At 37.1% G+C, this 23539-nt stretch overlaps 1 protein-coding gene across 1 annotated transcript in view; it reads right to left on the bottom strand.

Annotated features, from left to right (window-relative positions):
• Positions 1 to 4746: 4746 nt before the first annotated feature.
• The window catches only part of LOC128636191 (beta-1,4 N-acetylgalactosaminyltransferase 2), a 115572-nt gene continuing 96779 nt past the window's right edge, over positions 4747 to 23539 (bottom strand). The window contains exon 7 of the mRNA XM_053689238.1: positions 4747 to 4956. Within this exon, the coding sequence (XP_053545213.1) occupies positions 4760 to 4956 (197 nt within the window). The 3' untranslated portion in view covers positions 4747 to 4759. The remainder of the gene's footprint in view (positions 4957 to 23539) is intronic.

The raw sequence follows: 23539 nt of genomic DNA, 5'->3' as shown, positions 1-23539 counted from the left end.
ACCCTCCAATCCTTCGGCATATGTGACACAGCCCTCTCGTGGCTCTCTTCCTACCTGTCAAACCGTACCTTTAGTGTAGCCTTCTCTGGGGCCTCCTCTGCCCCGTCACCACTTTCTGTCGGAGTACCGCAAGGCTCTGTCCTTGGTCCCCTTCTCTTCTCAATCTACACATCATCACTAGGTTCCCTAATAAAGTCCCACGGTTTACAATATCATTTGTATGCCGATGACATCCAAATCTACTTCTCTGCACCAGACCTTTCTCCTTCCTTGCTAACCCGTGTCACTAACTGTCTTTCTCACATCTCCAACTGGATGTCCTCTCACTACCTCAAGCTAAATCTCTCCAAAACTGAGCTCCTTATTTTCCCCCTTTCTTCTAAACTCTCCACCCCCAATCTCTCTATAACTGTCAACAACTCCATCATTACCCCTACCCCGCATGCCCGATGTCTCGGGGTCACATTTGACTCAGATCTTTCCTTCACAACTCACATTCAGTCTTTGGCTAAAGCCTGTGGCTTACACCTTAAAAACATCTCTAAAATTAGACACTTCCTTACACAAGACACAACTAAGATTTTGATCCACTCTCTCATCCTCTCCCGCCTCGATTATTGCAACTCTGTCCTCTCTGGTCTCCCCACCTACCGCCTAGCTCCTTTAAAATCCTTAATGAATGCCTCTGCCAGACTCATCTTCCTTACAAGTCGCTCTTCATCTGCTGCACCTCTCTGCCAATCTCTTCACTGGCTTCCTCTTGCCTCTAGGATCAAACACACAATTCTCACTCTGACGTACAAAGCCCTCAACTGCACTGCTCCCCCCTATATCTCAGACCTTGTCTCCAGATACTCTCCCTCCCGTCCCCTTCGCTCTGCTCCCTACCTCCTACTCTCCTCTTCTCTTGTCACCTCATCACACTCCTGTTTACAGGACTTCTCCAGACTGGCTCCCATCTTGTGGAACTCTCTGTCTCGCTCCACAAGACTCTCTTCTAGTTTTAAAAGCTTCAAGTGCTCCCTAAAGACTCTACTGTTCAGGGATGCATACAACCTACACTAACCTTTCTTTATACCAGTTCCTCTCCTCCATTGCTATCCCCTGAACCCCCTTAGCATGTAAGCTTAAGAGTCCAGCTGTTTGTTGATCACCTTCTCAAGAGCTGACTACAACAGTGCTACTCTTGGCAGGGCCCACTACCCATTTGATCGCTATAACTGTTTTGTTGTACTCTGCCTTTGTTAATAGCGCTGCAGAATCTGTTGGCGCTCTACAAATAACCGATAATAATAATAATAATAATAGAGGGTCATGTGACACAATATGATATCTAGAGGGTCCTTTGACAACTGTATGATATCTAGAGGGTCATGTGACACAATATGATAATTGGAGGGTCATGTAACAACTGTATGATATCTAGAGGCTCATGTGACAGCCATATAATAGCTAGAGGTCATGTGACAACTGTATGATATCTAGAAGGTCATATGACAGCCATATAATAGCTAGAGGCCATGTGACAACTGTATGATATCTAGAGGCTCATGTGACAGCCATATTATAGCTAGATGTCATGTGACAACCTATGGTATCTAGAGGCTCATGTGACAGCCGTATAATAGCTAGAGGTCATGTGACATACGTATGATATCTAGAGGGTCCTGTGACACAATATGATAACTAGAGGGTCATGTGACAACTGTATGATATCTAGAGGGTCATGTAGGACAAATTATAACTTATATATATCTAGAGGCTCATGTGACAGCCGTTTAAAGCTAGAAGCCATGTGACTGTATGATATCTAGAAGATCATGTGACAACCATATGATATCTAGAGGGTCATATGACAGCTGTATGATATCTAGAGGCTCATGTGACAGCCATATAATAGCTAGAAGCCATGTGACAACTGTATGATATCTAGAGGCTCATGTGACAGCCGTATTATAGCTAGAGGTCATGTGACAACCTATGGTATCTAGAGGCTCATGTGACAGCCGTATAATAGTTAGAGGTCATGTGACAACCATATGATATCTAGAGGGTCATGTGACCAACTGCATGATATTTAGAGGGTCATGTGGCACAATATGATAACTAGAGGGTCATGTGACAACTGTATGATATCTAGAGGGTCATGTAAGACAAATTATAACATATATATCTAGATACTCATGTGACAGCCATTTAAAGCTAGAAGCCATGTGACAACTGTATGATATCTAGAGGGACATGTGACAGCTGTATGATATCTAGAGAGTCATGTGACTGTGGTTTTATATCTAAAAGGTCATGTGATACCTTATTTAAAAAGGAAGTGTCTAATCTTACACAATTAAGGTTGTTACGTATAATCAGACTTTTTTTCCCCTACACTCGTCTTTTTATCTTATATCTGATGTAAAATATTATGAAATTGCAAATGTTAAATCAATTCAGTGCTCTCTAGAGGGTCATTCGCAAGAGGAGAGTCTTTACTTTTAAATCAGTCTTACGTGTTTATGGGTCTATTTTTGGCTGAAAAAAACAAAACAAATTTCAGAGCCTTCACACAATTTATAAGCCTGCCTTTTGCACACATGTTGAAACCAGGGGTCACCACTCATTTGAAAACATATATAATCTTCTTTACAATAATAAGTGCCCCTCTATGTTGCATGGACGATTTTACTGCTTAACACCAGGATCAGACTATAGACACCCATATGGGAGGGGATGGCATTTGCCCCCTCTTTTGTCCCCATAAAGACAAATTCTCCAGTAGGGATAAATCTGCACTTATGAGGAGTCCATCACGGGTTGAAGGGATACAAGATGACGGTCTATGTCTTCAATCACAAATTTGGGTAAAAGTGATAGAAGCTGGAATGAGGACATATGTAGGAGTTCCATGGGTGGTACTGAGTGGTGCATGTTGTCAGCGTCTCAAGGGGAAACCCTAAAAATAATTACTCTAAGCAGTGAGGTCATAATAAAAGGTGGTCTCTATGGTAACCAAACAAAGCTGGTGAAGGCAAAATTTTGTCAGAGGTTAATTCATGAAAAGGATATTTTACCCCTAAAGCAATTGTTACTAGCATGGGGTTTTTAATTTATTTAATTTACAACACTTCTCAGAATAGCACATACTGTTCTTGTGTTGATAAATGTTATCTGCATTTGATAATGGGACTGTTTTGTGGGATTGTGTATGGTGTTTGCAGTTATGAGGGGTTTGGAAAGAGGATCATAATTATGAGAGTATTGTTGGGCAATGTTGGTTATTGAGATGGTTTAGGCCTACTTACATTGGGGACAGTGGCGGTTAAGTGTTAATTGAAGTGGGGCATCAGGAGAACTTATTATGCACTGTTTGGCATGATGATGTTAATGGTTAGGGTTAACTGACTTAGACAATAGGATCAGTGGTGGTTAGGTTTAGGGGGTTTATAATACTTGGAACTATTTAATACAGGCACCAGTGTTATATAGATAGGTCAGAAACTCCCTGATGGCTAGTCATAGTAATTATTATTTATTGTGCCACATATACCGTACTGTCCCTAAGTAAATGAGTTGTGAGAATAATCAGGGCAATACAAGTCACTACAACAAATGTGCTGTAACCACACAACTCTTTAGTCTTAGAGATTTCTGCTGTATCCAGTCCATGAGGCCCATTTATCAAGCTCTGTATGGAGCTTGTGGGCCTTCAGGCTCGCCAGAAACAGCATTTATGAAGCAGCAGTATAAAGACCGCTGCTCCTTAACCCTGTCTGCCTGCTCTGAGCAGGCGGACAGGAATCGCCACAATTCAACCCGATCGAGTACGATCGGGTAGATTGACACCTCCCTGCTGGTGGCCCATTGGTCGCGAGTCTGCAGGGGACGGCGTTGCACCAGCAGCTCAAAAGAGCTGCCGGTGCAATGCTGAATACTGAGACCGTATTGCTCTCCGCATTCAGCGAGGTCTTGCGGACCTGATCCGTACTGTTGGATCAGGTCTGACAGACCTTTGATAAATAGGCCTCCATGTGTTAATAACTCCCTGATACATATATAATCATTTGTTCATCTCACCCAGCACAGCCCACATACAGCTGCTTTATCCTTGCAGAGAAGATATAGGGGTATATTTACCAATGTGCAAGTGGACATGATACAAAGTATATGTTAGAGCTGTACATGTGAGCTATGTCAATATCACTTACAAACATATCTTATATAAACATAGCAGCTAAAAGTCAAGCGGAACAAAAGACAGAGAAGACTACACCACATAATAACAAAGAATAACTTCTTCTTCAGTTGGTGACATATTTGAATGACAAGTAGACTGCTAGTTATTTATCAAAGGACTGAGATACTAATGGTATCAAACTATTTATCCACTAGAATTTCACAATGGAATAGATATTTTTTCTAAGGCTTTATCTATTAGTTGAAATGACTGATTGAAACAATTGATTGACCAGTCTTGTTTAGGACTAGAGTAAACTTATCACATGATTGTTATTAATTGATGTGAGATAAATCCAATGAGACATATGATTTGAAATATTATCATTAATATATGGTGGAATCTGAATAAACAATATATTTTGGGGAGGCAATATTTTGCGTTTTAGATGCTAATGCTACTCTTATAGAATGGAAAACATTGCACTATTATATGTGAGCAGATTTAATGCTATTTAAGTTAATATGATTAAAATATAGTTAATAATTGGTCCCTGTAAAAAAATAAATAAAAAAAAATTGGGAAAATCATTTACTGAGTATAGCACTTCAGATTATTCTTAAAATAAAGCAAATTCAGTTTAAAGTAAATTAGTTCACGAGTATTTTGTCGAAACCTATCATATTTTTTCTCATTGTCCGTTTGTGCTGGAGTGCGTTGTTGGTGACCAGCTACTACGTCGCTGCAGGAACCAACTCTTAGGCTTCCGAATGCGTCTATGAAAAACTCTATGGAAGAACAATTACAAGAGTTAATATCAAAAAGGTTTAAAGGTACCGTCTAAACCAGAATTTTTATTGTTTTAAAGATAGATAATCCCTTTATTAACCATTTCCCAGTTTTGCATAACTAACACATTTATAATAATATACGTTTAACCTCTGTGATTATCTTGTATCTAAGCCTCTGCAAACTGCCCCTTTTTTCAGTTCTTTTGACAGACTTGCAGTCTAGCCAATCAGTGCCTGCTCCCAGATAACTTCACGTGCACAAGCACAGTGTTATCTATATGAAATATGTGAACTAACACCCTCTAGTGGTGAAAAACTGTTAAAATGCAATCTGAAAGAGGTGGGCTTCAAGGTCTAAGAAATTAGCATATGAACCACCTAGGTTGAGCTTTCAACTAAGACTACCAAGAGAACAAAGCAAAATTGGTGATAAAAGTAAATTGGAAAATTGTTTAAAATGACATGCTCTATCTGAATCATGAAAGTTTATTTTGGCCTAGACTGTCACTTTAAATAAATACAGTATATTCCTGTATGTTATCAAGAATATCAGAACTACGCTTTGAAAGAATCAATAATTGTGCTTAAAATCTTTTACTTTTGGAAAATTGTTTGACTTTGTTTTTGGAAAATTTTAAAGCAATAATAAAAAACTTAAATGCTATCATATTTGTATATAAAGAGTGGAATACATTTTTATAGTGTACAAGGTATTCTGGAATTCCTGTAGTTACTAAGCTCTGAACCAACATGATACTTCGAACCTATGATATCAGCTCTGTCTTTTAACCCTAAGCTATACATTGTAAAGTTGTGCAGTCTTTTTTATCTATTGATTTGAATTAGGTGACTGGATTAAATTTCCATTGTGATAATCACAACTAAAATAAAATGTATGGTTACCTGATAAATTAATTTCCTTCTTGGCAGTGAGAGTCCACAAGACCATTCATAAACTATAGGAATTACTCAACCTGGCCACCAGGGGGTTGCAAAGACACCCCAAACAAAGCATTAAATATCCCTCCCACTTCCCCTACCTTTTCAGTAGTTTAATCAGAGGAAAAGTGAAGAGAGATACAAGGGGTACAGGGATGCCAAGGACTACCGCCACTACACAATTTTAATTAGGGTGGGTTTGTGGCATCTCCAACTGCCAAGAAGTAGGTACTGAATGAGTAGAATGTGCTGTGATTCTTGAAGGCGGCTCCTGACCCGCCTCCTTGTAAGTCATTTGACTCAAACTTTGCAACCAAAAGGAAAGAGTAATAGCTGAGGCCTTCTGCCCTTTGTGCTTACCAGTATACAGAATGAATAAGGAAGATGACTGACGGTACTGCTTAGTAGCGTGAAGGTAGAACTACAATGCCCTGACAACATCCAGGTTATGTAACAACCTCTCTTTAGAGTATGACGGATTGGGAGAAAGAGGAGGAACCACAATCTCCTGGTTAAAGTGAATATTGACTACTTTGGGTAGGAAGCCTAGTTGTGTCCTCAGCACAGCTTTATCTTGATGGAACACTGGGTATGGAGAATCACACATTAAAGCCGATAACTCTGACACTATTCAAGCAGAGGAAATAGCCAAAAAGAAAAAAAAACACTTTCCAAGTGATTAACTTAATATCAACAGCATGAAAAGGCTCAAATAGACCCCTCTGAAGAACTTTAAGAACTAAATTGAGCCTCCATGGTTTCAACAGGTTTGAAAACAGGTATTATCTGGGCTAGAGCCTGAAAAAACTACTGAACATCTGGCAAATGAGCCAAATTATTATGAAACAGAACAGAAAGGGCAAAGATCTGATCCTTAATAGAACTGGTCAGCAGGCTCTTCTCCAGGCCCTTCTGGAGAAACTGTAAGAGATGCAGAGTCTTCACTCTATGCCAAGAAAAAACACTCTGGTCACACCAGTGTAGATAAGTCTTCCAGACCTTGTAGTAAATGCATCTGGTGACAGGCTTGCGAACATGGATAAGAGTATCAATCAACTTTTCAGAGAAGCCTCTCTGAGCCAAAATCAACCATTCAATCTCCAGGCAGTCAGCCTCAAAATATCTAGGTTTTGGTAAAAAAAACTGACCTTGAACTAGCATGTTCTGTAGAGGCAACCGCCAAAGAGGAGCAGGCGACATGTTCACTAGGTCTGGACATACAGAAACTATCAGAATAATAGCTATTCCCTTCTGCCTAATCCGAGCGACCACTAGGGGCAAGAAAACAATCAGTGGGAAAAGATCCGGTAGCCATATTGCTTTTTGTGACATATTTCGACAAACGCTTGAAAATCTTCTTCTGTGGAACCGCCTATGTTACAGATGTGAAAATTGCTGTGGGATCTTCTGTTGTGACCTAGATTAAAGATTATTCAAGACAAGTGCATTAGCATATGATGTCTTGGATTGTGAAAACATCTTTTCTGAAACCGCTAAAAGCAATTATGCGCAATTTTGCATATGTACTCCTTGCAAGGTCGTCTACCATGATTGTTCAAACTGCAAATCTTCCATGATCAACATGGCTACTACAAGCCGTTCGCCTGTTTATAGTAGTTTAATTATTTAAATTTGCACTTTTTTTTTATTCAAAGTTTTTATTACATCGTACAATAAAAAAGATAACACATAATAGAATAATAAGATATATAAGTAATGATACCAATCAGTACAATCACTTCCCACTCCCTCCTCTCTCTCTGTGTTAATTTACCATTCCTAATAATAAATCCATAAATAAAAATATATCAGATATATGATTTTATGAGAAAGCCAACGAAAGAGAGAAAAAAAATAAGAGAAACCCTAACCTCCCCTCTCCCTCAACCCAAACTACTTTAGTTTGAGATTGGTAATTTGCTCTAGCCAGATTATAAAATTTGTTCCCTGGTAGTGGATGAAATCTTTCCAGATCTTGCTAAAGGAGTCACCCTTCTTCATCGCTAATCTAAAGTCATAGGTGGCTATTATTACAGAGTTTATCAGGAGCTTCTTTGCTTCACTGATTGAGGGAATTCTAGTCTTAGTCCAATTGCTAAAAATTAATTTTCTGAGAATCAATATTGCTGTTCCCCAAGGATCATGAGTGCTCAAAAGAAGTATAGATTCCTTTGTTAGATTAACTTTTATTTTTGTTATTTGGGAGAGAAGATAACCAATTCTCAGCAAGAATAGTTTCAATTTTGGACAATCCCATAACAGGTGTCCTAAATCTGGATTGTCCTGTGAACATTTGAGACATAGATTTTTAACCTCTATATTCCACTTGGCCACTCTTCGTGGCATGAGAAAGTTTCTGTGTAATAATCTGAACTGAGTTTCCTTTAAGTACATAGAGTAGCATAATGATTGAGTTCTCTTAAGGCTCTTCAGAAGAAGTCTATCCAGACTGGGAATATCTACTAGTTGTGTCCAGTGATTCATCAGTTCTGCTGATAGTCTTTTCGCCTCTGATGCCCTAAGGATTTTATAGATTGATGATAATGACTATTTTTCGGGATTGATTACATCCATTAACGGATGATCTAACCATATTTGAGGGAAATTGCTTGTCAGTTTATGAGTATAACTCTTTAATTGAAGAAAGTAGAACTTATTATTTGTTTGGACTGTCGGCAACACTTTTTGAAATTTACAAAATGTGTAGATTTTCTTAGCAACCCAATCATAAAGTTCTTTAATAGTTAGAGGTTTGGTAGGTGACCATTTATTAAATATATTTACTGTTTTTCCTAAAGGAAAATTTCTATTGCCCTGTATTGGCAACCATTTTGAAATATTTGGTGCAGTAGCTAATGCCTTTATGGATTTTCTCCATGTCCCTAGGATATCTCTAAATAAGGGATGGGTAGAGATAGTTTTTCCTAGTTCTTTTTTTTATAACAAAGTTTAACGAGTGTGGGGAACAAACCTGTTCCTCCAAATACCGTTTCGAATATCTGAAAGACTGCAACAGCCAATCAATTGGAATAGGCAAAATGATTGCAAAGTATTACCATTCCAGATTTGGTAAGGTTAACCCTCCTTTGGATTATGGTTGATATAAAATAGCAACTTTTATTCTTGCTTTTCTCCCACTCCAGAGAAAATACTTCAAAGATTGATTAAACCGCCATAGGTCAATTTTCCTAATTAACAAGGGAAGCATCCGAATGGAGCTTGATGACCCTGTTTCCGAGCAAGCCACTACTCTATAACTTGTCCATTTGCTCTGAGGCAGCAGACAGAAATCAACCCAATCGAATACGATCGGGTTGATTGACACCCCCTGCTAGCGGCCGATTGGCCGCTGCATGGTGCGGCATTGCACAAGCAGTTCACCAGAACTGCTTGTGCAATGATAAATGCCGACAACGTATGCTGTCGGCATTTATCGATGTGCGGCGGACATGATACGCTACATTGTATCATGTCAGCTCGCACTATGATAAATTGGTCCCTAAGTGTATATAGAATCTTGGAAATTATAAACATTTTAAAAAGGTTGATTTTACCTGACACAGAGACTGGCAAGGCTGCCCAACTCTTCATTTTGTCTTTATTGTCCTGCAGAATAGTAGAGATATTGGGCCCGATTTATAATTGTCTGTCTGACATGATACGCTGTAGTGTATCATGTCCGACAGACATCGCTGAATATGCTGTCGGCATTTAACATTGCACAAGCAGTTCTGTGCAATGCTGCCCTGTGCAATGCTGCCCCCTGCAGATTCACGGACAATCAGCCGCTAGCAGGGGGTGTCAATCAGCCTGATAGTATAGGATCGGGCAGATTGCAGACCGCAGCTTCAGAGGCAGCAGACCAGTTATGGAGCAGTGGTCTTAAGACCGCTGCTTCAAAATTGCTGTTTCCGGTGTGCCTGAAGGCTTGTGCAGAAACAGGGGCATCAGGGGCCATTCGGCCCTTGATAAATCGTCCCCATTGTCTCCATGCCATCTTGCCGGATTGGCTGAAAGTTTGAAGCCTACGTACTCCAAAGATTTTGTTTCTAGAAATTGATAGAATTGAGAATAATTTATTATTTTCAGCCACAATATTTTAGACTTTGTTAAATTGGTTTTGTAGCCAGAGACTGAACCATAGTCTCCCAAAAGATTAAGAATACCATCAATATACTCCTTTGGATTGGAAACGAATAAGAGAAGGTCGTCAGCAAATAATTATGTTTTAAGTGCTGTTTTACCTATGGTGATTCCTGGAAGAATCTGCCTCAGTTTAGTGGCTAGTGGCTCCAATATCAAGTCAAATAGAAGAGGAGACAGAGGACAACCCTGACGAGTGCCCCTGGACAATATAAAAGACCATACCATTATTAATTAAAATACCATTATTAATTAATAGAAATGCTTTGGTCACTGAAAAAATATTGCCAATTAATCCCAAAAAATTACCTTTGAATCCAAATTTCCCCAAAACTTCAGCCATAAATAGCCATTCTACTCTGTTGAGGGCCTTCTCTGCATCCAAAGATAGCAGGAAGGCATTGGGCAGAGCAGACTAATCTCCGTTGTAGAGACAATTTTTTTTTTTTTAAAGTATTTTATTGAGGTTATAAGCATATACACACGAGTAATGTTACAACATAATTATGGACATAAGCATATGTACATCAATGTATCAGATTGTCAACAATGTCCATAAGATATACAGAAATATTGACATGTAAAACAGTAGTTTCAAATTTAACATAAAAATGATGAAAAATACAGGCCTTACACCTTCAGTATCATATAGTATAAAGATGAGCATAATATCTTTAGGTAGAAGTGTAACTAGTTTAGAAACATTAACCTGCATAAACAGAGTCAATTTTATTTTTATGTTTACATCTGACGCTCTCCCACTCACGAAACCTACCTTATCAGGGTGGATAATTTTAGGTAGTATAACTTTCATCCTTGTAATCAAGATTTAGCAGAGAGATAGGTCTGTGTGAGGTTACCTCTAAGGAATCCTTATTATTCTTTGGAATCAAGATAATATTAGCACTTTTAAATGCTTCACATATCTTAAAATTATCTTCAAAGTAAGTTTTATAGAGATCTTTTAAAACAGGAACAATCTCAGAAAAAGCATCAAAAAAAATTCTAAAAGGCAAATTGTTTGGGCTTGGAGTTTACCCTCTGGCCATTGAATTAATAGTTTTATAGGTCTCATCTTCTTCTATTGGCTTGTTTAAGGATTCAAGATATAGGTCTGAGACTCTGGGAAGTTCAATGTTTTCTAAAAATGTGTTAATATTTGTCATTATGGGATTTTGTGATGAGTACAAATCAGTATAGTACTTCTGGAATAGAGATAACTGATCTTGCTCAGTATATATTTTATTTTTATATTTGAGAGCAGCTATATATTTCCTTTTGGTTTGTCTTTTAAATATTGAAGCTAAAAATGTGCTTTGTTACCAGGTCTTGTGAATATGGCCGCACTCTAATATAGAGATTCTTGTGCCTCTTCTAAAAGAAATAGATCTCTTTCCTTTTTACTTGTAAAATAAATTTTCTCTATTTTCCCTATCTGGATGATATTGATAAAGAACTGTGCAAAAATGTGTGTAGCAAACAAATAGATGTTAACAAAGAATATGCTCAACACAATGTACTAAAAACAATACTCTCCTTGTTAAGTAAAGTGACCGCTGCCCTTCCTCAGTCTCTCCCCAAGGACTGTATAAGCAATAGACAAAATGAAATGGATGGCGCTGGTCTTGCAGAATGATAAGTTTTCCTTAAGTAACGTGAGTCCTGCTTCTATGGTATATCCCTCTGTAATATGTCCCTCTCCAAAGGCAACAACGAGGAGGTTTTCAACAAGGGGCTGGAAAAGGATTGGAACCTCATCAGCAGTAAAATGAAACTTTAACTTGAAGAAACAAGTAGTAACTTACTTATCCAAAATAGCAAGTCCGGCTCATCACAGCGAAATAATGGCCATGTAGTAAGATAAAAAATGTTTTATTGTAGCTCTACGCGTTTCAACGCTTAAGCATCTTTTTCAAGAGCAATAAAAGACGATAAAAACAAGTAACAGTTTGTATGATGCTGTGACAAAGTAGCCGGCTTTTATACAAATGTATCCATGTTCCAATTTCCTGTCTGTGGCAGGAAATTGGACTCACATAATAGAAACAGAAATAAAAGTACAAATTCCTACTAAATGTTTAGGCCCAACCTTGTTTTTTAAATGTTAAATCTTTTTATGTCGCTCATTTAACTTTTAAATATTAACTTTATATTAGGTTCGGTATAAACATGAACAATAAAAGTGACCAATCAGTGAATTACTTAGCATTTTTATCCAATGAGAAGACAGAGTTAGATTAAGTCCCCATTCGAGTATTCCTTGAATTTCAGTTCCCTTTAAGGTCCGCTTAAAGTTCACGTGATATTTTTAGCCAATCCCATGATGTTAGAAGATTTTCCGTGGATCTATGACGTCGTATGGGCTCGTTAGTCACGTGTTCTTTCTGACCAATCAGTGAGGACGTTTTTCCTTTGTGGCTTTAACCAAATATTCCGTTATAGGGATTTACGATTATACATTCTATGAATAGAAAATAGAATAGCGGCAGTATCCATTCTAAACACCAATATAATTGAAAGTTATCTATGACAATTTTATATATAATTTGATGGTATGAGAAATATGCGCAAAGGTGTTTTGCGCTGTGCGGACTTTGATGTATGTAAATGCATGTAAATAAAGATTTAATTCTGATCACTAAATGGTACTTTCCAAGGTTTTCCTTCTATAAAGAAGACTTTTACGGCAACCTTAAATTACATACAACTCAGTAACATCGACATTTATGCAATGGTATATACAATATAAATATTTTGCAAACACATTAAAGACTGTATTATCAATTTGAATCATATGAAAAGGGAATTTTAAAATTTCTCTTTATATTATTAAACCCTTTGAGGAAATTTAGAGAGGGCAGCATTTGTCCGTTCAACTCATATATGGATAAGAATAGTGACTTTATATTTTACCATAACCTTATAGCTTACCTACGTTAAGGGATGAATGAAAAGTGAAGTTATGTGTGCTGGTTAAAGGTATTTCATATTTTGTGTTATCTAATTTAAATATGAATACATTTGTAAAATAGTTACAATTTTTAGGTAACCTTAATTTTGTGTTATCTAATTTAAATATAATGTGCTGAATACAATTTAGTATAATACTAGTGGCATTACTAATTGAGAGAATCAATTAACTTTCTAAATTGTGTAAACAAAATATAAAAATAAAATAAAAAATATTATTAATAAAAATAAAAAATAAAAATGTGTGTGAACTCAATAAAGTGCTATTATATGTGACTAAATAAATAACTAATTAACTTAACAGTAGTAAATAATTACTTCATATATTAGAACCTTGTGTTTAAAGAATTCTCTATCCCTAATGGAATTTGTTTACATAAAGGCTGCTATTCGAATATCTTTGTTGAGCCCCCAATGATTGTAAGTTCTCAGTGTATGAATGCACCATAGTTCCCTCCTGTTTAACTCATCATCCAAATTCCCTCCTCTCCAATGAGTGGTTACCTTTTCTATCCCTATCCATGAAAAATTCTTAAGATCAAATTTGATGCAAGTGTTGCAATGTGAAGGGACACCATGATCTTCATGTCTCTTCTCTATTTTGTTAAGGTGTTCTAAGATACGAGTCTTGAGAAATCTGGTTGTTTGTCCTAAATATTGGATCTGACAGTTGCATTGTAATAAATAGATCACGTTCTGAGTCTTACATGTAATAAAATGTTTAATTATATAGGTCTTTCCCATTACAGAGGAAGTAAAAGTTTTGTGGGTTCTTTTTGTGTAATTGCATCCTTTACATTTTCCACATGTATAGAAACCTTGTAAGTTAGATATACTTAAGGGTGGTTTGGGGGCCATGCCTTTAATTAAAGAAGGGGCCAACTTTTGTTTAAAATTACTACCTCTTCTATATGTGATCTGGGGTTTGTTGGGTATAATATTACTTAACAATTCGTCATTCTGTAAAATGTGCCAGTGTTTTTTGATTATTTTATTGATTTGATGGTGCCCTGAATTAAAAGTTGTGACAAATCTGGGGAAGGAGGATTGTTGATTTATTGTAGTTTTATTTTTTGCCAAAATTAGATTGCGATCCTGATTTTTAATTGATTGTCTATCCACCTCAAGATTACTCGAAGAGTAGCCTTTTTGCAAAAATCTCTTCTTAAGTAATAATGATTGTTCTTCGTAATCTTCTATTTTATCACAATTTCTCCTGATGCGTTTGAATTGTCCTCTAGGAATAGCCTTTAACCATGATGGGTGATGTTGACTGTCATGCTGAATGTATGTGTTTGCATCGCATTCCTTGAAGTGTGTTTTAGTGTGTATATGTCCATCAACCGTTGTGATGGACAAATCTAAAAAAATAGCTTTGGTATTATTTATTTCTGGGGTCAAAATGATATTCATGTTGTTTTTGTTTAAATCATTAACAAATTGTTGGCAATTTTCCATATTTCCCCTCCAAATGCAGAGGACATCATCGATGTACCTCCGCCATGTCACAAGGCTCGCCCCAGCCACGTCATTGGACCATACATATAGGTGTTCAAAATGGTCCATGTAAATATTGGCGTAGCTGGGGGCGAACCTGGTGCCCATGGCGGTACCGCAAACTTGTAAATATTGTGCATCATTGAACCAGAAAAAATTGTGAGTTAGCATGAAATCTATAGCTACCAAAATAAAATCTAACATTTTTTCAGATAAATTAGGATCTTGGGTTAGTTTCCATTTGATGGCTGTTAGTCCTTTTTGATGGTCTATTATGGAATATAATGATGTAACATCCATGGTAGCCCATAAAAAATCCGGTTTCCATTCTAATTGTTTAATAATGTTGAGTACATTGGTGGTGTCTTTTAAATATGATTTTGAATTTTGTGCATAAGGCTGTAAAAAATAATCTATAAATGCAGATAAATTGGAAGTTAATGAATCTATGCCACTAATGATTGGGCGACCTGGGGGTTGTAGAGGATTTTTGTGTAACTTTGGCAAGAAATAAAAAATTGGAGTTTTTGAGTTGGTTTTAAACAGAAAATCATATTCTTTTTCATTGATAACTTCTCTGTCTAAAGCTGTTGTCAATAATTCTTGTAATTCCTGACTGAATTCTTTTTTGGGAGAGTGGTTTAGAATATGATAAGTGTTAGTGTCTGAAAGAATTCTGTTAGCTTCTTGTAAATAAAAGGCTTTATCCATAATGACTACCCCTCCCCCCTTATCGGCTTCCTTTATAACGATGTCCTCTCTCTTGTTAAGTGCTTTTAAAATTTCAGATTCTGTTTTAGATAGATTGTAGTGTTTTGGTTGGTGTCTCAAATTTTCTATGTCTTTCATAATTAGTTTCCCAAAGACATCTATACAAGGCCCTTTGAAATGACTGGGATAGAACTTTGATGGATTTTTAAATTTGCTCCTCGGGTCGCTCTCAGGAGGTGTATAACTTAAAGTTTCTTTTTTAACAAAGAAACGTTTAATAGTTAAATTCCTGATGAATTTCTGGGCGTCTATGAATAATTGAAAAGTATTTACTCCTTGGGTTGGGACAAATTTAAGTCCTTTGGCTAATATCCGTGTTTCTTGTTCACTGATTGGCTGTGATGACAAATTATATATCTTACTTAAAAATGTCTTGTTCTCATGTGTCTTGCCTCCACCTCCCCTTCTCCCCCTAACTGATTTGGTGTTCTTTCTCATTTTCTTGGGTTGGATCTGTTGTCCTGATTCCTGAAATGTGGGGTGTATCTTTCTGTTGATGCGGTGGGGCTGTCTTGATTCCTGAACTGTGGGGTGTGTCTGTCTACTGGTGTGTTGGGGCTGTCCTTCTGTAGAGGGGCAAATCTGTTGTTTTGGGGCCAATGTTGGTTGGTGTGAGGTGTTGTTTTGTGTTTGTCCCAATTTTGATTGGATGGAAAAGGGTAAGAATCTTTATGATGTGCTCCATTATCATAATTATATGTGTTTCTATTTTCTTGTTTAGCATCGTAATTCCTGTATGAATTACTATAGGTATGTCTATTATAGGTTTCCCTATCTCCATTGTGTTGATCATAATTTTGGTCATAATGATTGGACTGTCTGTTTGATCCCTGTTGGGTTCTATAGTTAACTCTGTTTTTTTCCCATGGTTTATTACCAATGTGCTGTTTATCTCCACTATAGGAGTGTTTATTGTGGGGACCTTTGGAAAAATTATTTTGTATCTTAGAATTTTCTTCTTGCATTTGGACATATTGTATGCCCTTATCAAAATCATCTTTGTCCCTGAGATATTTTTTGTATTTAGAGTTCCCAATTTGGTCATCTAATTGTTTGGCATTACTTTTTATTTCTTCAAATTTATCTAAACAACGTTTATCTGATAAAAAAGTATCCAATTCATTTTCAAGAGCTATTATTTCTTTCTCTATGTTTTTTAAGCTAATGTCTTGTGATTCATATAGTAAACTAACCAACTCTGTTGAGCATTTGTGTAATGCAGCATTCCATTTATCTAGGAAAATTTTGTCATTCATACCAAAAGCTGGAATTTTGTAAACTCTTAATCCTCTAGGAACTAGGTTTTCATTTAAATAACGGCTAAGAAAGGTTTAGCCGTTATTTAAATGAAAACCTAGAGAAATTGTGATAAAATAGAAGATTACGAAGAACAATCATTATTACTTAAGAAGAGATTTTTGCAAAAAGGCTACTCTTCGAGTAATCTTGAGGTGGATAGACAATCAATTAAAAATCAGGATCGCAATCTAATTTTGGCAAAAAATAAAACTACAATAAATCAACAATCCTCCTTCCCCAGATTTGTCACAACTTTTAATTCAGGGCACCATCAAATCAATAAAATAATCAAAAAACACTGGCACATTTTACAGAATGACGAATTGTTAAGTAATATTATACCCAACAAACCCCAGATCACATATAGAAGAGGTAGTAATTTTAAACAAAAGTTGGCCCCTTCTTTAATTAAAGGCATGGCCCCCAAACCACCCTTAAGTATATCTAACTTACAAGGTTTCTATACATGTGGAAAATGTAAAGGATGCAATTACACAAAAAGAACCCACAAAACTTTTACTTCCTCTGTAACGGGAAAGACCTATATAATTAAACATTTTATTACATGTAAGACTCAGAACGTGATCTATTTATTACAATGCAACTGTCAGATCCAATATTTAGGACAAACAACCAGATTTCTCAAGACTCGTATCTTAGAACACCTTAACAAAATAGAGAAGAGACATGAAGATCATGGTGTCCCTTCACATTGCAACACTTGCATCAAATTTGATCTTAAGAATTTTTCATGGATAGGGATAGAAAAGGTAACCACTCATTGGAGAGGAGGGAATTTGGATGATGAGTTAAACAGGAGGGAACTATGGTGGATTCATACACTGAGAACTTACAATCATTGGGGGCTCAACAAAGATATTCGAATAGCAGCCTTTATGTAAACAAATTCCATTAGGGATAGAGAATTCTTTAAACACAAGGTTCTAATATATGAAGTAATTATTTACTACTGTTAAGTTAATTAGTTATTTATTTAGTCACATATAATAGCACTTTATTGAGTTCACACACATTTTTATTTTTTATTTTTATTAATAATATTTTTTATTTTATTTTTATATTTTGTTTACACAATTTAGAAAGTTAATTGATTCTCTCAATTAGTAATGCCACTAGTATTATACTAAATTGTATTCAGCACATTATATTTAAATTAGATAACACAAAATTAAGGTTACCTAAAAATTGTAACTATTTTACAAATGTATTCATATTTAAATTAGATAACACAAAATATGAAATACCTTTAACCAGCACACATAACTTCACTTTTCATTCATCCCTTAACGTAGGTAAGCTATAAGGTTATGGTAAAATATAAAGTCACTATTCTTATCCATATATGAGTTGAACGACAAATGCTGCCCTCTCTAAATTTCCTCAAAGGGTTTAATAATATAAAGAGAAATTTTAAAATTCCCTTTTCATATGATTCAAATTGATAATACAGTCTTTAATGTGTTTGCAAAATATTTATATTGTATATACCATTGCATAAATGTCGATGTTACTGAGTTGTATGTAATTTAAGGTTGCCGTAAAAGTCTTCTTTATAGAAGGAAAACCTTGGAAAGTACCATTTAGTGATCAGAATTAAATCTTTATTTACATGCATTTACATACATCAAAGTCCGCACAGCGCAAAACACCTTTGCGCATATTTCTCATACCATCAAATTATATATAAAATTGTCATAGATAACTTTCAATTATATTGGTGTTTAGAATGGATACTGCCGCTATTCTATTTTCTATTCATAGAATGTATAATCGTAAATCCCTATAACGGAATATTTGGTTAAAGCCACAAAGGAAAAACGTCCTCACTGATTGGTCAGAAAGAACACGTGACTAACGAGCCCATACGACGTCATAGATCCACGGAAAATCTTCTAACATCATGGGATTGGCTAAAAATATCACGTGAACTTTAAGCGGACCTTAAAGGGAACTGAAATTCAAGGAATACTCGAATGGGGACTTAATCTAACTCTGTCTTCTCATTGGATAAAAATGCTAAGTAATTCACTGATTGGTCACTTTTATTGTTCATGTTTATGCCGAACCTAATATAAAGTTAATATTTAAAAGTTAAATGAGCGACATAAAAAGATTTAACATTTAAAAAACAAGGTTGGCCTAAACATTTAGTAGGAATTTGTACTTTTATTTCTGTTTCTATTATGTGAGTCCAATTTCCTGCCACAGACAGGAAATTGGAACATGGATACATTTGTATAAAAGCCGGCTACTTTGTCACAGCATCATACAAACTGTTACTTGTTTTTATCGTCTTTTATTGCTCTTGAAAAAGACGCTTAAGCGTTGAAACGCGTAGAGCTACAATAAAACATTTTTTATCTTACTACATGGCCATTATTTCGCTGTGACGAGCCGGACTTGCTATTTTGGATAAGTAAGTTACTACTTGTTTCTTCAAGTTAAAGTTTCATTTTACTGCTGATGAGGTTCCAATCCTTTTCCAGCCCCTTGTTGAAAACCTCCTCGTTGTTGCCTTTGGAGAGGGACATATTACAGAGGGATATACCATAGAAGCAGGACTCACGTTACTTAAGGAAAACTTATCATTCTGCAAGACCAGCGCCATCCATTTCGTTTTGTCTATTGATATTGATAAAGGACATATGTGTCTTTTAATTTAATTGACAAGTCTCTAAATTTTGAGTTTTACTTCTTTTTTAACCTAGCCACATAGGTGTTCATTTCCGCTTTTAAGTAAAGTTTTGCTGTTTCCCAAAAATTAGAGACTAAATTCCTCCCAAGCATTATTTAAAAAAGATTTTAACTTGGCTGAATTTTGCAAGAATGTGGGAAAAAAGAAAGCATTAAATGTAAATTGATTTTTTTTTGTTTCAAATACTTATATGTCAGGAGTAGTGATGTCGCGAATAGTTCGCCGGCTAATCGTTCCCGGCGAACATAGCATGTTCGCGTTCGCCGCAGACGGCGAACATATGCGATGTTCGGTCCGCCCCCTATTCCTCATCATTGAGTAAACTTTGACCCTGTACCTCACAGTCAGAAGACACATTACAGCCAATCAGCAGCAGATCCTCCCTCCCAGACCCTCCCACCTCCTGGACAGCATCCATTTTAGATTCATTCGGAAGCTGCATTCTTAGTGAGAGGAGGGACAGTGTAGCTGCTGCTGATTTAATAGGGAAATTGATAGCTAGGCTAGTGTATTCAGTGTCCACTACAGTCCTGAAGGACTCATCTGATCTCTGCTGTAAGGACAGCACCCCAAAAAGCCCTTTTTAGGGCTAGAACATCAGTCTTTATTTTTTATTTTTTCCTGTGTAATCTAATTGCAGTTGCCTGCCTGCCAGCGTGTGTGTCAGGCTCACAGCGTATACTGTGCCCACTTGCCCAGTGCCACCACTCATATCTGGTGTAACAGTAGTGTACATTTAAAAAAAACAACACTTTTTTGACTGTGAAATAATAGCAGACAGCTGCCAGTACCCAAGATGGCCGCCAATAAGGCAGATGGGGAGGGTTAGAGAGCTGTTTTGGGGGGAGGGATCAGGGAGGTTGGGGGCTAAGGGGGGATGCTATACCACAGCATATGTAAATATGCTAAAAAAAATGTAAAAACCTTTTATTTTAGTACTGGCAGACTTTCTGCCAGTACTTAAGATGGCGGGGACAATTGTGGGGTGGGGGAGGGAAGGGAGCTATTTGGGAGGGATCAGGGGGTCTGATGTGTCAGGTGGGAGGCTGATCTCTACACTAAAGCTAAAATTAACCCTGCAAGCTCCCTACAAACTACCTAATTAACCCCTTCACTGCTAGCCATAATACACGTGTGTTGCGCAGCAGCATTTAGCGGCCTTCTAATTACTAGAAAGCAACGCCAAAGTCATATATGTCTGCTATTTCTGAACAAAGGGGATCCCAGAGAAGCATTTACAACCATTTGTGCCATGATTGCACAAGCTGTTTGTAAATAATTTCAGTGAGAAACCTAAAATTGCGAAAAATTTTTAGTTTTTTTTAAATTTGATCGCATTTGGCGGTGAAATGGTGGCATGAAATATAACAAAATGGGCCTAGATCAATGCTTTGGGTTGTCTACTACACTACACTTAAGCTAAAATTAAAGGCTGTGACACACTGCAAGCAGAGCGACGCGCAGCGTGTAGATGCAGCTGTGCGCCCTCAGTGTGTCTTGCCTTTTCATCTCTGAGCACTCTGCTGCGTCAGGTCGCGTAGCTAAGCGCTCAGAGATTAAATATTTGAACTTCAGAAGCGATGCGACGCGGAGCGAAGCAGCTGCTTTGCCTCGCACCGTATCGCTTGCAGTGTGTCACAGCCTTAACTCTACAAGCTCCCTACATGCTCCCTAATTAACCCCTTCACTGCTGGGCATAAAACACGTGTGGTGCGCAGTGGCATTTAGCAGCCTTCTAATTACCAAAAAGCAACGCCAAAGCCATATATGTCTGCTATTTCTGAACAAAGGGGATCCCAGAGAAGCATTTACAACCATTTATGCCATAATTGCATAAGTTGTTTGTAAATAATTTCTGTGAGAAACCTAAAGTTTGTGAAAATGTGAACAAATTTTTTATTTGATCGCATTTGGCGGTGAAATGGTGGCATTAAATATACCAAAATGGGCCTAGATCAATACTTTGGGTTGTCTACTACACTACACTTAAGCTAATATTAACTCTACAAGCTGCCTGCATGCTCCCTAATTAACCCCTTCACTGCTGGGCATAAAACACGTGTGGTGCGCAGTGGCATTTAGCAGCCTTCTAATTACCAAAAAGCAACGCCAAAGCCATATAAGTCTGCTATAATGGCATGTCTGGCACACAGTGTTGGGGCATGGGTCCATCTGACCACTGATACCTGGTCTGCAAAGCATGGTCAGGGCAGGTATATCACCTACACTGCGCACTGTGAAGCGGGCATAACCCTTATACTACCTGATCGATACAACATCATACTTGATGTTTTAAAGCACGTTATTCCAAACAATTTAGGAATGTTAGGTGATTTATGCCCTTTATGGATTAAAACCAGACTCTGCATCAACTATGTAATTTTCCATGGGAGTTTTGCCATGGATCCCCCTCCGGCATGCCACAGTCCAGGTGTTAGTCCCCTTGAAACAACTTTTCCATCACTATTGTGGCCAGAAAGAGTCCCTGTGGGTTTTAAAATTCGCCTGCCTATTGAAGTCTATGGCGGTTCGCCCGGTTCGCCGTTCGCAAACTTTTGCGGAAGTTCACATTTGCCGTTCGCGAACCCAAATTTTTATGTTTGCGACATCACTAGTCAGGAGCATGGTCAGATAATATATGGTCGAGAATATTGCAACTCAATACTTTAGATACCAGGCAATCTGATATAAGGAATAAATCCAGTCTCGAAAGATTGTTAAGAAATTTTGAACAACATGTGTATTCAAGATTATTAGGATTTAGCAATCTCCATATATCCACCAAGCCTACAGAGTGGGAAAATAAGCTACATTTTTTTTTAATTTTTTTTTATAGTTTAAATGATATCTTGAATATATAGGTTTTGTTTTATAATCTCCCAACTTCTGCCTATCCAGGTAGGAATTAGGGGTGACATTATAGTCCACTGTCACTATTATTTTGTCCCTTGAAAATCTGAGTATACTTTTCACCAAACAGTTCCAAAATTTTTCATTAGGAATATTTGTTCCATACACAAACTATTAAGGGGCATATTTATCAAGCTCCGTATAAAGCTTGATGCCCCTTGTTTACGGCGAGCCTTCAGAAGTTATGAAGCAGTGGTCTAAAGACCGCTGCTCCATAACTTGTCCATCTGCTCTAAAGTCGCAGACAGAAATCAACCTGATCGAATATGATCGGGTTGATTGACACCCCCCTGCTAGCGGCCGATTGGCCGTGAATCTGCAGGTTGCAGCATATGCTGTCTGCATTTATCAATGTGCGGTGGACATGATACGCAACTTCGTATCATGTCCGCTTTCACATTGATAAATATGCCCCTACATTTTCTTCATTCCGAATTAAAATTCTCACTATTAAATATCTATTTTCTTTGTCCTTTATGACTTTGAGAATTTTGTAGCTAAATTTCGAGAGGAATAAGATCATAACCCCTCTTGTTGATTTTTTATATGAAGAAAAGAGTGACTCTCCAAGCCTCCTGGCCTTAATTTTACTGTTCTAAGTCCGACAGATGTGTCTCTTATAAGAATACTATATCAAACTCTTTTTTACTTAAGAAATCAATAATGTGGGAGGGAATGAATCCCTCCCACATTCTAGGTCAGTATTTTGACCTTCTTAAACTGTCAGGCAAAAAGAAACATTGCCTTCTGGAAGCTTTGAGGAGAGGAAGAGGGGAGGGAAGAGGGAAACCCCCCCACATAAATATTCATACAATTCAAAACATAATAATAGAGTTGTGCACTTTGCGGTGTGAATAGTGACAACAAAATTACTAAACCTACATACAATTGTATCAAATGTGACCACTTGGTCCATTTTGCACAATCCCAAACCATTATAGTGGAGTTAAAGAAGCGCTTTAGCTCTTATCATATATATAATACATATGATCATAAAAAGAAAAGCAAAAAAAGTGTGCAGAATACACTTGTCGTCTGGGGGGGGGGGGGGCTCTTCACAAATATACAATGTAACAAATTTTCACCAAATCATTAATAAAACAGAAAAATATAATGATGAAGATATATAAAAAAAAGTCCACAATAAATTCCAAAGGAGGAACGAGGCAGCTCTCATAGGAAGGTCAGGATCCTGGCAATTCAAATGATCTAGAAGAGAAAACACAGATGAGCGCCTCTGTGTTTTATCTTATACGATCATAAACCCTATTATACATAAAATGAAAAACGAAAACAGATACAGCATATTAAATAAGTCTCAAATGACCCAGAGAT

This window comes from Bombina bombina, chromosome 7, assembly GCF_027579735.1.
Source record: "Bombina bombina isolate aBomBom1 chromosome 7, aBomBom1.pri, whole genome shotgun sequence".
In the NCBI taxonomy this organism is placed as follows: domain Eukaryota; kingdom Metazoa; phylum Chordata; class Amphibia; order Anura; family Bombinatoridae; genus Bombina; species Bombina bombina.
Note: the sequence above shows the minus strand (reverse complement) of the source record. Positions and strands in the feature narration are given on the sequence as shown.